The 16482-nt window shown below is 40.9% G+C and overlaps 2 protein-coding genes across 3 annotated transcripts in view; both read left to right on the top strand.

Annotated features, from left to right (window-relative positions):
- Positions 1 to 4334, top strand: part of AP1G1 (adaptor related protein complex 1 subunit gamma 1) — a 78700-nt gene extending 74366 nt beyond the window's left edge. For both annotated transcript variants that reach the window (XM_019654284.1, XM_019654275.1), the window contains 2 exons: positions 1950 to 2048; positions 3311 to 4334. In XM_019654284.1, coding sequence (XP_019509829.1) covers positions 1950 to 2048; positions 3311 to 3412 — 201 coding nt within the window. In that variant the 3' untranslated portion in view covers positions 3413 to 4334. The remainder of the gene's footprint in view (positions 1 to 1949; positions 2049 to 3310) is intronic.
- Positions 4335 to 12559: 8225 nt separating this feature from the next.
- The window catches only part of PHLPP2 (PH domain and leucine rich repeat protein phosphatase 2), a 75023-nt gene continuing 71100 nt past the window's right edge, over positions 12560 to 16482 (top strand). Inside the window, exon 1 of the mRNA XM_019654225.1 lies at positions 12560 to 12732. Coding sequence (XP_019509770.1) covers positions 12634 to 12732 — 99 coding nt within the window. The 5' untranslated portion in view covers positions 12560 to 12633. The remainder of the gene's footprint in view (positions 12733 to 16482) is intronic.

Here is a 16482-nt window from a genome sequence, read left to right as displayed (position 1 = left end):
CAGACAAGTTGCTGTCCTTTTGTTCTTCAGTCTAGTTGTGGAGGACGTTGCTTCACTGGCCCAAGTTGGCATCATCATTGCGCTTTTCCTGGGTGAGGCAGATCAGTCGCTGGCTTCTGGACGGCCGCTCACTGCGGCTGCTTGGCCGCTCACGCTGGCTGCTGGCTACACATGGTAGCCCATGGCAACTCACTGAAGCAATGGCTGCAGCCTATGCCGTCGCCGGCGACTCATGGCATCCCAGCTCCAGGTTGAGCTGTTGTTCAGCATCTTAGCTGTACAGGGCAGTGTCACTGGCCCTCATATGTGGGATCCGAACCGTGGCCCTCTGGCGTCCCAAGCCAGCTCTTAACCAACGCGCCACTCAGCCAGCCCTCTATTTGCACTTTTTAAGAGCCACAATAATGTAGATGTTTTTGAAGCAGTAGAATGAAGTGGTTTCAGTACTGGTTTATGACATTAAGCAAGTTACTTAACTTCTATGCCTCAGCAAAGAGTAGTGGTATTAAGGATACCCACTTCATGAGGAATAAATGAGTTTTATGTCCCAGGTGCTCTTTTAAGCACTTTCTATGTGTTCAGTGCTCAGTAAATGCTAATTGCTGCAACTTAGGGTTTTATACTTGTTACTTCAGGCTGCTGTTCTAGCAACATATCATCTCTGCTATTAAAACATTGCCTTATTTTTGGTGCTGTTTACAATGCCTGTTTGCATAACACGATGTATCTTGAACTTCAAAATGTCATATTTCATAGATTCCATGATTAATTACTATTATTACTTTTTATTACCTCTGAAATGGAGGTACATTTTTAAATTGATACCTTGTAATAGTTTAATCAGCAACCTGTGTTCTTTTCCAGTGGTACATAAAATAATGGTGTGAATTGCAATTTATGGCATCTTACATTTAACAGAATAAATGAATACTATTTTAGCTTACATAATTTACCTTGACAATTGAATTATGAATAAGACCCAAAATAATATGTGCATTGAGATTAAATCACTACTCTTGTAATTTTTGGCTTTAGAGAAGACTAGGTAGACTTCCCTGTATCTCTCCCCACCCCTTCCCTCTCTCCAGCTTCTCTCTGTCCTTCTTCTCTTTCCCTCTCTCTATTCCCTCCTTAATATTTTAGAAGACTAAACTTTCAGGAAACATGTTTTAAATCCTAATAAGTAGAATAGCTACATACATACTATATTGTGTTAGCAGTATGGGTTATCTATCATGCTCATAGCATCTTTGTTACCTGTAAACAAACAAACAAAAACCCACCAGCACTCAACAGACTATGGCGTTTGGTTTTTCCAGGTCTTTTGCTGTATAGGCTCATTCTGCATGTAATTTTTCTGTTAGGGCCTTATGTCTCAATGGAGAGGTCCTTTAACAAGCTGGCTTTTTCCAGCCTTTCCTTTACCTCTGTCATGTAGGAGTAGGCCTTGACACATTCCAGGTCATGCAGGCTTTAGTAAACAAAAGTTCAAGTCTCCAATCCCAGTCTGTAGTTACTGACTGGTATGCTGGTTTGTTACTTTTAGAAAGCTTTTCTTTTCATTTCTTTTTTAGCTATTTTTAGCCACAGGCACTTGTTTTTTGCCTGCATAGTTGATCAGTTACTATTAAGTGAAGTTGTCAGAACAAGAATTGGTCACCTTTTGAAAAGTGGTAGGATAAAGTTCTTTCTGCCAGAAAGGGCAGAGTGGCTCGTTGCTAGTTTTCATGACCACAGACCTAACAGTGGGGGTTTTATAAATACCATGAAGTGACAGTCCACCCACATACCACATGAATTGCTCACATCTGGAAAACAAATAGAAAGTAGTAGTAGATAAATGTTACTTGAACCACCATCTGGGCATCTGCTTTTTTTTATCTGTTGCCCTCTCGGACATAGTATGAAGTGTATTACTTTTTCTAAAGAGTGCCTTTTGTTCCCCCCAGACATTCCAGCTGCAGCTTCTGTCTCCCAGTAGCAGCATTGTCCCAGCATTTAATACGGGGACCATCACACAAGTCATTAAAGTTCTGAACCCACAGAAGGTGAGTGGCACGTTTTGAAGACAATATCTGAAGAAGGTGTAAGCATATTCCCTGAAATAAAATTCTACTTTGTTTCTTGGATTTTTTGACTCAGAGTCATAAGAAATCTGTGAAAATGTCTAATCTTGTTCTTTTGTAGATAATAAACAGAGCCCAGACACATTAAATGATTTAGTGGCATCTTATTAAAATGCAGCTTTAAAAAAAAATTCTCTATTTAGAGGCTTAAGGTCTAGTTTTTTACTGGGGGAGGGGGAAAGCTTAGACATTATAATGTACTATAAAGTTGTAGTCTGGGGTAAGAGCATCTGTGAACCAAATATCCACATTTACTACTTTAATTGTTGAGTAGGCATAGCAAATGTGGAGACATTTTTAATGAAGCAGCCAAATGAAAAAGAGCTTTAGAAACTGAAATTAAATGATATTTTTATTAAATCTTTTCAAAGAAGTAATGGACTCCACTTAATACTAATCAATTCACTAGTTTTCAGTTTTTGAAAATGATGCAGAGAATTTCTTCACCATGAAAGATATCTAGTTGTGCCACATAAATACTAATATGATTTCATCCTCTTGTAACACTTGCATTTCTTCTGCTATTCATTGTATTTGAAGTATCTACCTATATAGCACAAACACAATTTCCTTTGACGATCTGATACATAGAATCAGAATTTTCTTAGTGCGTTAAATATTTGAAATCTGCTACATAAAGTGAAAAGTACTTTGAGTTCATTTAAAATTACTGCTGTTATCTGTAAATTAACTCTTTTTTTTCTTTTATGCCATGGGAATCAAACAAGTCTATGTTTACATTTACTATAGGTTTTACAGACAAAGCAACAGTATATCTGAATGTAGAGCATTTGATGACTATTATATGTTTACTTCATTTTTCTAGAAACTTAGATAAAAGCGTTGAATCTTTTTTAAAAACACTCAGCAAATGTTACCATGAAAATGCTCCCGAGTGGTTCTTTCCTATTAATGCAGTTCTAGGATTGAAGCCAGGGATGTGTTCAGGAGATGAATTTCCTCTACTTGACTGCATGACATTGGCTCCTCCACCAATAAATAGCTAGAGTAATGGGAGTTTTTGTTTGTTTGTTTTTGTTGTTATTGTTTGCCTGCGTGCCATTTTTAAGAAACAGCTTTGCTTTAAAATAATTTGTTTTCTCTAAGATTAAGTCCATGTGTGGACTGGACAGATTCTAGAGATTATATTTCAGTGTATAATTGTGACTCTCTTCCTCTCACAGCAACAGCTGCGAATGCGGATCAAGCTCACATATAATCACAAGGGCTCAGCAATGCAAGATCTAGCAGAGGTGAACAACTTTCCCCCTCAGTCCTGGCAATGAGGGTCCTGCACCGTTCTCATTCTTATCCCACTCAATCAAAGGAACTCTGGGAAGGAGGTTGTGATCGCTGGCAAGTCCCCCCCAACTGTACCATGGGCATGAGGAGCTGAAGAGAAGAAGAACTGTTGAGGAGGATTTTCCTAAAGTTACTGCTGACCTTGAAGGATCGTTCAAGACTAATCTCCTCTCCTCCACTGATGAGGCCGGCTGCTTCTGGAGGCTACTTTGCACTCTTCCTCCTCTCCTCCTTTCTCCGCACTTCTCCACCCCTCCCACATTTACAGCCAGAATCAACATTCCCTGGGCCCCTGAGGAAATCAGCAGCTGGTCTGGAGGAGCAGACTGGAATCCATGGCAAGAAAACACTCACTCTGTCTCTGCAGCAAACAGTTGCCCCTTCTTTCTACTGTGTTTCTCTGTGGACTGGGCAAGGTGGGGCATTTATTCCTCACTAGCTGGGTCACCATCTTCAGGCACTTTTTACATCTGGCATTCATAATGGAAATGTAAGAATGGACATTAGGGAGCCCTGCCTTTTTCTACTGGTTCCCCCAATGTTTGAAAGAGGCATTAGGCTCCTGGTAGCCTTTTCTGTGCATTGCTGTATACACACAGACACACACTTGTATGTATGTTTGTTACCAAGAACTGGTCAGACCTTGAGAGGTTATTTGTAAACACTGGACAGATGCAGTTTAACAGAGCTTTTGTTGAGATTTGGCATGAAGGATATGGTGCTTTATTTGTAATAGAAACTTCCAAGGCTCTTCCAGCTCCCCTTTCTTTCCATTCTTTAGCTGTAGCCATGAATAAATATTCCCCATGATTTTCAAAATTGATTCCCCTTAAAGTGCAAGGTGGACAACTTCTAAAAGATATACATATATACATGTATGTGTGCGCATATATATATATATATATATATATANCTCACACCGGCTGCTGGCCGCTCACGCTGGCTGCCAGCCACTCACGTAGCTCATGGCAGCCCACTGCAGCAGGGGCTGCAGCCTACACCATCGCCGGCGACTCAAAGCAGCCCAGCTCCAGGTCGAGCTGTTGTTCATCATCTTAGCTGTAGAGGACGAGCGTTCACTGGCCCTCATGTGGGGTCCAAACCACAGCCCTGCTGCTCAGAGCTGGCGCTCCCAAGCAAGCTGTTAACCAGCTGAGCCGTCCACTCGGCTGTCCAAAGGGATATATTTTAATGTTTAGAGATTAAACTAAATTTGCAGGTTTAGCCCAAACTAAAAATAATGTAAGTATTATGGTTCACTCACTGAAGCATGTCACTTTTAGTAAATACTCTTTACTTGGTCATAAATATTCTTATAGTTAGTATTGTAGGGTAAAGAAAGGACATTCTAATAGTAGCGAGAGTAGGAGTCTGTTAATGCTCGGGGCATTGGGGATAGGTTGGGGCAATAGAGTGGTAAAGACCTAAAAAACACAAATTCTAACATGGAATTAAAGTTGATTAAGATGAGAGATTTTATCTTTTTGGTATTTTCTTTAGAGAAGTGAAAGCTCTCACCTCTTGATGTATAAGTGAGAGAAACATATCTCCTCCATTAACATCTAGTTTACTGGGGTTTTTTTGGCTGAGCCATCCTACCACCTGTTGGCAGCTCAGTGGCAGCTCAGCTCAGGCTGGGCATTGAACCGCTGTTCCTCAGAGCTCACATTCTTGAGCGAGCTCTTAACCAACTGAGCCACTCGGCCAGTCCACATCTAGTTACTGTTGATTTAGTGATTGCTTGTTTTTGTAAATTGAAGTTTCGTTTATACCAAATATTAAGTTTAAGGAGTGTTTATGTTCATCTTTCAATAATGATAAGTTTTGAATAAAGAAAAATTTAGGATGAGGAGTGGGCAGAATTTTTCTGTAAAGGGCAAGATAGTGTTTTAGGCTATGTGGTCTGTGTTGCATCTCCTCGGTTCTGCTGTTACAGTGCCGAACGGCCACAGACAGTATATAAATGAAGGCGTATGGCTCCGTTCCATACAAAAACAGGTGTCAGTTCATTCCTGGCTGTGGGCCATAGTTTGCGAACAACCTCTGGTTTAGACTAAGCTGATTTGATATTTGCAGTGACATTAAGTGTGACATTCAGACCACACATTTTTGGAAATTTTAAGACAACTTTTATTTGTGGTTACTGCTGATTTTGCAGTTCTTCTCTATTTGCACTTTTTTTTTTTAAAGATTTTTTTATTGGGGAATTGGGGGATGAGAACAGCGCTGGGGAATTGGGGGAAGGGGAACAGACAAGTTGCTGTCCTTTTGTTCTTCAGTCTAGTTGTGGAGGACGTTGCTTCACTGNCACACACACACACATAGTTATTAATGCCCCTATTGCCACCACAAATTTTAAAGATCTCCTAAGCCCGTAACTTGCCTGTTGAACTATGGTAAATGGGTGGAAAGAGGAGTTCACCACTTTTAAAGATTAGACTCCTTAACAAAAGCACCTTTGCCCATAGGAAGAGTGAGTATCAGACTCATCCTAGAGCATACTGGAGTCACCTCCCATTACTCCAAACCTCCCTTTTTATTTCCTGAGCCTGGCTTGGACCTTGGCATTCCATTTGAATTCCTTCTTCTAACTGGAACATTTGTGTTGTATCTGTAACACTGGCACTGAAATAAAGACCACACGGTTAAAGAAATCTTTCCTATATTGTACTTTATGGTGTTGAAATGAAGCCTTGCAGCTTCCTTGTCCCCTGTGTCAGAGGGAGTCTTATGGACACCATAGAGTAGGAAATATCTTATCCTGAGTCTGAGAAATTGGTGTCTTGAGAGAGGCCAATCTCATGAATATCTGCATTGGAGACTCTTGAGATCTGGAGTTTTTAAAAAACTAGTGAGAGAGTGCCGAGTGCTTTTTTTAGAAAGGACCCTTGTGCTACCAAACTTGAACATAGAGTTGCTGGAATGAGGTAGGGTGACTGTCCTGTGGTATATGTTGAATGTACTGTGTATGTTCAGGTGCACAGGTGCCATGTCTGATGTACTAAAGGAGAAAGGAAAGGTCAGGCCCACTTTGCTCTTAAAATATTTGCAATCATTACTGTATTGAGTACAGTATAATGACTACTTTGGCTTTGGTCTGAAACCTGGGTACAAATATCCATTTCCCCCCTTCATTTCACCAAGCCTTTACTTAAAATTTTCAGTGTCTTGTCAAATCTAGCTCTGCATCAGATGCTAGACTATTCCTGACAAACTGGAGTTGAACTAAAGGCTCCAAATGGAAACTTTCTGGTCTTACCAATATATATATAAGACCAGGATTTGCTAAAACTTCACTAGGTAAATGGCTGACTGAATCAAGGACAGGATATTATCTTGTGCGTAGTTTTCAGTTCAGCAAGTGTGGACTAGTATGTATGTTAGACAACTGCTCTGCCTATGCAACGAAAAAGAGCCTTTAAAGGTTGCTTTGCAGACTGATTTCATTGGATGGCTACTTAATGCTGTGAAACATGATAGGATTAACACAATATTGGCGGATTTCTTGAATAGAATTTGTCTAACATTCCTCTTTGTGGTAGAGGCTTTATTTTCTCTCTTACGTTTATAGTTTACCAGCTCAAGTTTCTTTAGTTGAACTGAGTTGAATCTCAGAACTATCTGCTGGAGACCATGGTTATAAGACAGCGCTAGCAAATGGAGCTGGAAAGGGTCTGCTCTAGTGACAAAACATCTCCTTGGGTAATCATAGTTTTAAGGTAGAGTTATGTGATCATCCACAGCTTTTGTCTAGAAGGGATAAAAATCATGGCCTTAACACAAAGGGTGCTGTGTAGACTATGAAGTGATTTCAGAGAGTACCTGAGCACGGTACTGAAGGACTAGCGGCCACATACTTGCCTAGGATACTGATGGTTGTGAAGACTGTTTCAAATGATCGGATCTTTGAAAGCTTCAGTGTGCCTTAGTTTCTAGGATCAGAATTAGTTCTCCTCTCACTTGGCCTTGCTGCTAAAAGGATAAGTCTCTTAATTTCTATGAGTACTTGCACATTTCAGTCATTTCTTTCCCTAGTATAACCATTCAAGGGGGAGCAAATTTGGATAGATATACAACGGTAGAGCCATTGTAAGGAAAGAGTGATTTCCATGGCTGTTTTAATAACTCCAGGGTGATAAGCAGTGAGCCTATACACACTTACTTGGACGATTTCACATGCACTTTTACCTCATTTATTCCCTCTTACACAGTAGTTTGTATCCTCTCCCCTCCTTCCCCCGTTAACTCTTTTTTTTCTTTTATGCCATGGGAATCAAACAAGTCTATGTTTACATTTACTATAGGTTTTACAGACAAAGCAACAGTATATCTGAATNTAATCCTAAGGGAGAATTCATCTAAGTAATCTCAAAAACTTGTAGGAAGGGTGCTCTACCCGAGAAGCTTCTCCCACAATGCTCCGGTGCTGTTACCTTGAGGCGATTTGGACAGTCATGGAATGTTTTATCTGTGTATAGCGATTGTCTGTTCAGTTTAAAGTTATTCTCATTTAAAGCAACATTCCTCATTGTAACAGTTGGGAGGAGATTCTTTCCTCTTGCGAAGTTAAAGATATGGTTTGTACCCCTTGTTTGTCCCATTCATATAAGAAAATAGACTTTTAAAACTGTCCAGCACTAATGGTTTGAGTATTTCTATATAAATAATATGCTTTCCACTTCTATGTTCTCCTAGAAGAGGTTGGAAGTTAGGGGATACTGTTTTTGAGTTTCAACTTCATTATCTTCTGCATTGGAAAATATTTGGGCCGTGATAACTAGGGGAAAGAGTTTGAATGTGTCCTTTTTTTCCTAGTGAATGTATTTTATCCACATTGTCCTAAACTGAAAAGAGCTAGAGAGCAAAAAGTGGATATTCACAAACTTTGTGATTGGTGGAGAGGTGTTACATGTCTGTGTACTCATGAGTTTGGGAGTGGGGAGGGTCACTGAAGAGAGAATTGCTCAGCAAGTGCTGATGTTTAAAACACTTTGACCAGCTTTGGCTCAGGAGGGTGGGGCTGTTTGTAGAACTGGAAGTGAAGAACTCTTTCAAGCAATAGCAGTGAGCGGGTCCCATCTACTCCAGGGGTTCCAGACTTGGAACACTTAAACAGAAGAAAATGCTGAAGCAGCTTGCACAGTTGCTTCACAAACTTCCACGAGGTTGATTGATTCTGGCTTCAAGATGGAGCATTGGAGTTTTTGTTTTTTGTTTTTGGAACCTGCTGTTGCGCTTTGTGTGTTTTGTTTTTGTTTTCTATTTGGGGACCACATGGGAAAGAGCTTCTGGACTCTTTCCTCTGTGAACTCCCACTGTGTCCCTGTAAAGTCCTTTTTCTTTCAAAATGTTGTAAGTTACATTTTCATTACGCCCCATCACATCTTATTTACTGTAAAAATATTAAAAGGCTGTTTCCAAGTGGGACGGCTAATGAAGTTCTAATTATTGCAGACATATTTTTGAGATGTAAAAAAAATTTAAAATTAAATGATAAGTCTTAGAGGCGAGTGAGGAGTAAAATGGATGTAAACATTTACATGGGATGCATTAGAATTCTGCTGTGTGTATTGTCTTTTGGTTGAAACAAATTATGAACAGTGACTAATAATAAAAAGTCAATACTCGATTTAAAATTTGCTTCCTCGCTTCTTGCAAGTTAATTACAGAAGCCTTGGATGAATTCTTATTCCAGAGCTTTGAGCTAAACTTACCTGTTAATGTTCCTTTTACACAAATCTCACCAAGAGGAATTTGAACAACTTAAAAAAAACCTTGTAGACAGTGAAAAGTGTAATTGGAAAATTTAACTATATGGTTATTTTCATGCTTATCTTCTCCACAAAGGGTGAATTTTCACACAAGGCAAAGAAACCATCTCAAGTGAAATGTGTATTAGAGGTGGTCATAGGGTTTCAGTTACAAGCTTCTCTTTGTGAATTGTTCAAGTATATCTGTGACTGGGAAGAGGAAGGCTTGACTAGCCAAAATGAATTCTGTTTCCTGATCTATTTTATATGAACTCTTCCATAGAAGTGAGGGTGGTCTGAAGTTGGAATCTTTAGGTTTTCTCTTACTCAGGTGATCCCTGGCAGTTCCTTGATTGAGAAGGGGGAGAGTGTGACAGTCCTCTAATTGAGAAGGAGAAGGATGAAGGTCTTGGCAATTGTCTAGTTTATGCAGAAGGGCCCTTTGGCACAGTTTGATAAGTGACATTTCCATAATCTTTCCTATATGTGGCTTAGTTAAAATTCACTTTGTTTCTAATATTAAATTTAGTTCATACCTTCATCTACATGTAATTAGATGACAATATAAAAGCTACAATAGAAAAGTTTAGCAAATAGACTCCAGACATTTACTTAATACAGCGAGTAGTGTGCAGATTTGAAGTTCAGTCTAGAGGACCAAATTAATTTTTAACACCTTTAAGGTTTTCCATGCTGTTTGCTCCCCTCGTTCAGTTGTCCCCATATTCAAAAAATATAAAAATGTTCAAAGAAAAAAATTCCTTCAAACTTTGAAGCCAGGTAAATACTGCCTGTTGATTTGGAACTAAAATAAGTAATATCTAAATCTGCTCAACCCTGTGAGAACAAGGGACTTAGGTCTAAAGATAACTTTGTGATCATTGAAGGAGTGGGTACCACCTATAAATAAGCCAATGTAGTAAGCTCTTAGGGCTCCTCCACCAAAATCTGATAGATAAGAACTTTCCTTCTTTAGACATTCTTTCCATTTTGTAGGATTAGGAAAGCCAAGATAACTGTGTTTGTGTCCAGGTGGAGAGAGGTATGCACAGCTGGTTATCAGAAGGATATAAAGAGGAAGGAGTGTAATGACTTCTCTGTCTCTTGGCTTGATCCAAACAGTGATTTTTGTAAAGATGAACCTGCAGTGAGGGCAGATGGATTTTTGCACACAAAAAAAATCCCAGAGGAATTTATTTTTAGGGTTAGTCTAAGCTGTTTACCATTTCTAGAAATTGTAGTTACATAACCCTTGACATACATAATGCACACTGCCTTGAACTGGGGAGAACATGAATATGTGACCTTTGAAACTATAAAATGTTAATGGCAGTACATGATTTGAAAAGAAAACTGAGAATCAACTGGTTGTCACTACTTACTGAATTGGATCTTAAATCATGGAGACCTTTAAAGGGAGTTACATCAAATTATCCCTTGCAATCTCTGGGCTGGTAGCTTTTTTTTTTTCTTTTTTACTTTTGAAAGAGGTACTACTGTTGTTAAAGTAGTAGTCAATACATAACTTTAACATATGCTTGTATTCTAAATTGATGCTTTAGTCCACTATCCCATTCATCTTTTTAAAAAAAGGCCATCTACCACTGTTCTTCCCCAGACTGGACTCAAATACTGATCCTGGGAGAACATCCTTCCCCTTCAGGTGATGAATCAGTAAAGAGCCTCTGCTCATGAGATCTGAAAAAGGTAATGTGTAATACATCAAGAAACAGACTTTTAGAAGTACCAATTCTGCACCACACTGTTACTCTTTCTGCTGCCTGTCTGCCCTTGGTCTAGTCCACTTCTGCCTCCATATTGGCACCTATTCTTTACATACCAGTGTTCTACTGGAAGAAGTTACCCAATAAGCACTGAAATGGGAATCCAGCTACTATGAGTAGCTTTCTTGAACGTAATTTTCAAGGGAGAGGGAAAACCCTGGAGGTAGACAACCTAAGAGCTTTTCTCACCTTACACCAAGACTCACAGAGAGAATTTTTAATTCATTAAAAGGAGACAAATGAAGATTACTGGAAATTGGAATTTTGGTATATACAAAGTAACTCATGCAAAGGGAGATAGTAGTGACCAAACTTTCACAGAAGAAATAATATATACAGGATCTGAATCTTTGCAAGAGTCAAATTTTGTCTTGGAATTTAAAATATCTCTGAATGCATACCTATCATAGTAGAGAGGGGCACAGATTGCACTGTTTTAGATCAGAAACTCTCTTGTACTAAGCCTGCAATTAAAATATTCTAAACATAGACTATGTCCACGTTGAAGCAATGGACAATAGGTGAAACCATCTTTACCAATTCAAAGCTCAAAAAATTATTTTTTTGCAAGTTGCTTGAAGATTCATCAACATCTGTGTAAGGGGAATACCTAAAAATCCAGAAGTCTATATTTCCTAGGAAAATTTGGAACAGAATTAACAAGGAGAGCACTCAAGAATTGAGTGAATCTTAAATTTGAAAATTCACATTTATATTGGCTACTACAAATCCTTTATGTATTAAGTACTTTGCATGCATTCATAAAATTTTCATAATAACTACTAGGCAGATATTAATTTCTTTAACAGCTTAAGAAGAGCCAGGCTTAAATCAAGTAACTTGCACAAGGGTATAGGTCTAAAAGAGGTAGAGCTCTGAGACTTGGAATCAGGCTTTCTGATTCCAAATTTGGCCCACTGGCTGGCCACAAAACTACCATCAATGCTGGAACTAAAAAAATAACTTTTAAAGATTATCTGAATTGTTCTTCTTGCCAATAATAAAATGGCTTACATACCATATTACTGCTTGAGACAGAGAACCGTATCCTGATAATTTTACTACCTGAGGAGAAAGGGAATTAAAATGTGGCTAGGAGGTGAGTTGACATTTTGTACATGGGGCTGGGTCGAATTTGTTGAAGGTCGACAGCATCTCTAATAGGAAAAGTAAGGTCCTCGCTAAGGTGAGTATTCTCAACAATTTGTTCTATGGCTTTGCAAGTGAGGATGACGAGTTTTGAAGTAGAAAGAAAGGAAACATCTTGGCGAGTTAAGTTACAAGAGCCATCCTCTGCGGAGGTCAACGTCCTGTCACCATTGACACCTGCCCCACTCCAGCCCGTACTTCGGAGGCGGGGATAGCAGTAAATAACCCTCATTGCGCCTCAGTCCTCCAAACCTAGGGCTGCGGGCAGCGGAGGCCCAACCCTGCGCTGGCGCCTGGCTCCGCCCGCGGGGTACGCGCCGCCAGCCCACCAGCACGCGGCTCGCGGCGCCCCGGACGCATAGTGCCCGCAGCTACGCAGGTCCGGCGCGGCTGCGGGAGGGGCGGGGCCCTGGGCGGGGCTGGAAGGCCGCGAGGGGCGGGGCCGCGGGTTGCTCGCGCGCGCCGCCGAGGCTCCGCGCGCCGTCGTGCCGGCTGGGCGTCCCTGTGCAGCCGCTGCCACCGATGGGGGAGGTGGAGCCGGTACCCGCGGGCCCTCTGGAGCCCCCAGAGCCGCCCGAAGCTCCCGCGAGCCGCCGGCCGGGCGGCATCCGGGTCCTGAAGGTGAGGCAGCCGGGCGGGAGGGTTGGGAAGAGAGCGGAGGCGGGGAGCGGCCGCCCCTACCCCGCGCGGTGGCGGAGGCAGCGGGCGACCCCTGCCCCGCGTCAGTCAGTTCGCTTTGCTGCTCCGCCGTGGGGCAGCCCCGCTGAAGATGCCGCGGCCCCGGCCTAGGCCTCCGCGCCTGGCCCCCGCCGAGGCCTCGGCCGTCTGCGTCCCCTCCGCTGCCCATCCCTGGCCGCGAGCCACCCGCCTTGCAGGCCCACGCCTTTGGGTCCGGCGTCCGCCCGGCCGTCGCCGCCGCCCACCGGCTCATTCGGGACTCGCGGGCCTGCCTCTGCCTCCCTCGGCCGCGCTCGGAGCCCGGGAGCCGGTCGCTCCTGGCCCAAGAGCTGGGCTGGAAGTACGCAGGGCTTCCTCCCCGGACACCTGAAGACATCACCCCAGCGGGAGGATGGCGGCGGTGATTGGCCGGGCGCTGCGCTGTGCTTGGGGCTGCGCTGGGTGGAGCGGGCCGACTCTGCCCTCAGGCTTTACCATTGAAGTTAAGACCCGGCTTCCCGCTCGGAGGTGCGGGCCTGGAAGCACTACCTCCTCCGCCTGGAGAGAGAATCCCCACAGTAGCCTATTCTCAGGGACTCGCTGGGCGTGTTGCAGGAGGAAGGAGTGGTTGGACAGAAAGGGGCATTCCTGCTCGCGGGAGCGGGCCTAACAATCCAGGGAGACGGTAATGGGGAGCCGTTATGCAACAGGCAGCTATCGGGGCTTTTTGGCAGGAATTGGGGGAAGTAGGAGGAAATGAAAGCAGATGCAGGCAAGTCGGGGCGGGGGGAAGTGGAGCCTTGAAGGTGATGACAAGAAGTTCAAATGCGCAAGGAGTGTAGGGTGGGGAGGTGACAGTGAAGATGGTTACAAGGAGGGGTTGTGGGAGACTAACTGGAGTTTTCTCCTAGCCTTTGAATTTGAAATAGTTGAGGAGAATTTTTTCTGTGGGTCAAATATGTAAACTAGGTGTTCTTCTGGAGATGGAATGGAATTCCTTATGGAGTTGTAGAAGAGGAGTCAGCGGGATTTAAAACTTGCCCAAGGAGAAGAAAGAGTTTATAAAAGAAAATCTAGACGACTTAATGTGTTTCAAAACTACTTTGCAAAACAATGAAAATACGTGATGTTAAAAAATACATAAAGTATTAGTTAATTGGGATTGAGGGTGAGCGCAATATACTTGTTATTAAGATAATAGGACATCACAAAGATGGGAACACTGAAAAAATAATTGATTTGAAGCATCTGGTGACTCCAGAAATAACATAAAGTAGGACTCCGTACAATATAAAACAGTTTTTTCTACTACCTTCCAATCTTAATGCAGCGATTTAAAGAAATAACTTTCCATAGTTTATCTCCACTTCTGCATAAACCTTGTACATATTTGTTGTAACTTATTTAACTGTAATTACAACTATAATTACGCAAAGGATTTTGGATGTTTGTTTAAAACCATAAGGTCACAAAAATGTAAATTGTAAATGAACATAACAGAAAGTTCAGCCAGCCTGGTTTATCAGGAAATGGCAGGTCTGAGAGATAGATAAAGCCCTCTGGCCTAGAAGGTAAACAACCTTAGCTTTTTTATATAAGAACTTTTTTTGGTGGGGAGAGAGTGAGTTGTGAGAGGAAAGGAATTGAGAAATGAAGATCTTTACTGAAAGGTCCTACCTTCCTACACTTCCAAGAAGTGGTCCAGCCTACCACTGGTTCCCTGGAGTTCCAATCTGGGGACCCTTAGGAAGATTCCAGAAATTGATCTTGATTATAGTGCTGGTGGTGTAGGAGGCTGACAGTGTCTAAGGCCCTTACATCCCTTGCTTCATTGTGTATGGTTAATGCTTTAAATAATCTTTGCAAATAAATGGGATCTACTGTGGAGAATAGGTGTTATGTGTTCTACATACAGAAGTTCCCTTAAATAGCTGAGTGGTTGAATTTTGTGCCAAGTGAAACCAGAAAAGAATACATAAGTAGAAGACTTTATGAATTGGGAGGAAAGTCATAATTTCCTACATGTTATTCTCTGAAGGCCCTTTGGAAAAGACATTTCTTTTTGTAACTCTTTTATACTTAGTACTGAATTATGAGCATCGTTATTCTCAAAAAATATATAGATCTTCATAAAAAGGCTAATATAACTAAGCCAGTGTTATTTAGCCATATTAGATCTAGGCCCATCTGTATACAGGTTCAGTATTGGAAAAGTTGATTCAAAATCTGCCCTCAGATTTATTTAGCAAGTTGCTATTTAGAATGTACCCCTTTATAATTGTAGTTGGAACATAAGTGTGATATTTTTAATATTCTTAAAATTATTGGGAGTACCTTTGAAGCATAAATTTTCTAGGTGTTTCCTCCAATTTTAGGATTTTTTTTTTTTACTCAGTCTTAGAAGATATGAAGTTATAACTAATCTAGTCAGTGAGTATGATAAGGTTTGTTTTTCCAGTAATAGTTGAAAATCAAGATAGTTTTGATCAAAATAATGTGTATATGGTTTTTAAAAAAATCAGTACCAGAAAAATTTTAATGAACTAAAATATTCTTCCTCTCCTAAACTCATTCCACCCTTTCAAAAAATATACCTTAACATGTATATTCATAGAGATGAGCCCATATTATTTTAAAGTTTGAATGCAGAAACATATTTCTTCCCTTAGGATATTTTACACTTTAATAGTGCTCATTGTGTATGGAGAGTTACTTTACCAGACCCTGTTTTTTGCATGCATATCATATTGTAGAGTTAATTGTAGATGTGCCTTTAATAGTTGATCACCTTTGAACTGAGCACAGCTCTCATATTTTATCTTCATTTTTATAGTGTTAAAAGCATGAAACCGACATGGGTACTTAATTCATGGCTTACTCTACAGACTTTTGCTTTCTAGAAATATCTTTAAATCTTAAATGTGCTCTTTATATACTTGTTTGATGTGAGAGGTGATTTAGTTGTGTTCCCTTTTAGATAAGTTTGTCAACAAACAGTTCTTATATAAGAGTAAGGGAGGGAGGACTTAAAATGTTCTCAATCTAGCAATTCCAGTGGCATAGTGATTCTTAAAACCTGAAATCATCTCAGAGGATAGTAAGTACGTATTGGCCTTTCTAGCAGTTATCTGATGCTTTAGGTAGTAGAGAAGAGAGCGCTAGGAAATTCAGCAGTGGCTAATAATAGCTAAACAACCCATGTAGATTGTTGCTACAAGGCAGTGCTTTCTTAGTATCGAGGCCTTTAAAATGCCCATTGATATCTACTTAAGTTCTAACTCAGTGGTTTATCTTCACTGGGTGAATATATCATGTAGGCAGGAAATACATTCTTTGATCAGCAACAGTATGTTCCAATAATGTTCAAGTTCCTTAAGGAATTTATAGTCTTAAGGGAAATATATATGCACATTGAAAAATGACTTAAAAATCCTCACACAAGAAAAATCATGGATGAACTCATGTAATACTTCCTGGGCCTTTTCTAAGATTGAGAAGGTCAATGGGACATTACATTACATTAGTTGGCCTTAAAAAGTTTTTTTAAAGAAGCTTTTTGGTGGTTGTATGGAATAGTGTCTACTTCCTGTCTCTATTTTTAAAGATTTTTTTTTTCTTGGGGAATTGGGGGAAGGGGAACAGACAAGTTGCTGTCCTTTTGTTCTTCAGTCTAGTTGTGGAGGACGTTGCTTCACTGGCCCAAGTTGGCACCAT

This window comes from Hipposideros armiger, unplaced genomic scaffold, assembly GCF_001890085.2.
Source record: "Hipposideros armiger isolate ML-2016 unplaced genomic scaffold, ASM189008v1 scaffold_9, whole genome shotgun sequence".
NCBI lineage: Eukaryota > Metazoa > Chordata > Mammalia > Chiroptera > Hipposideridae > Hipposideros > Hipposideros armiger.
This window is presented reverse-complemented; position numbering and strand designations above follow the sequence as displayed.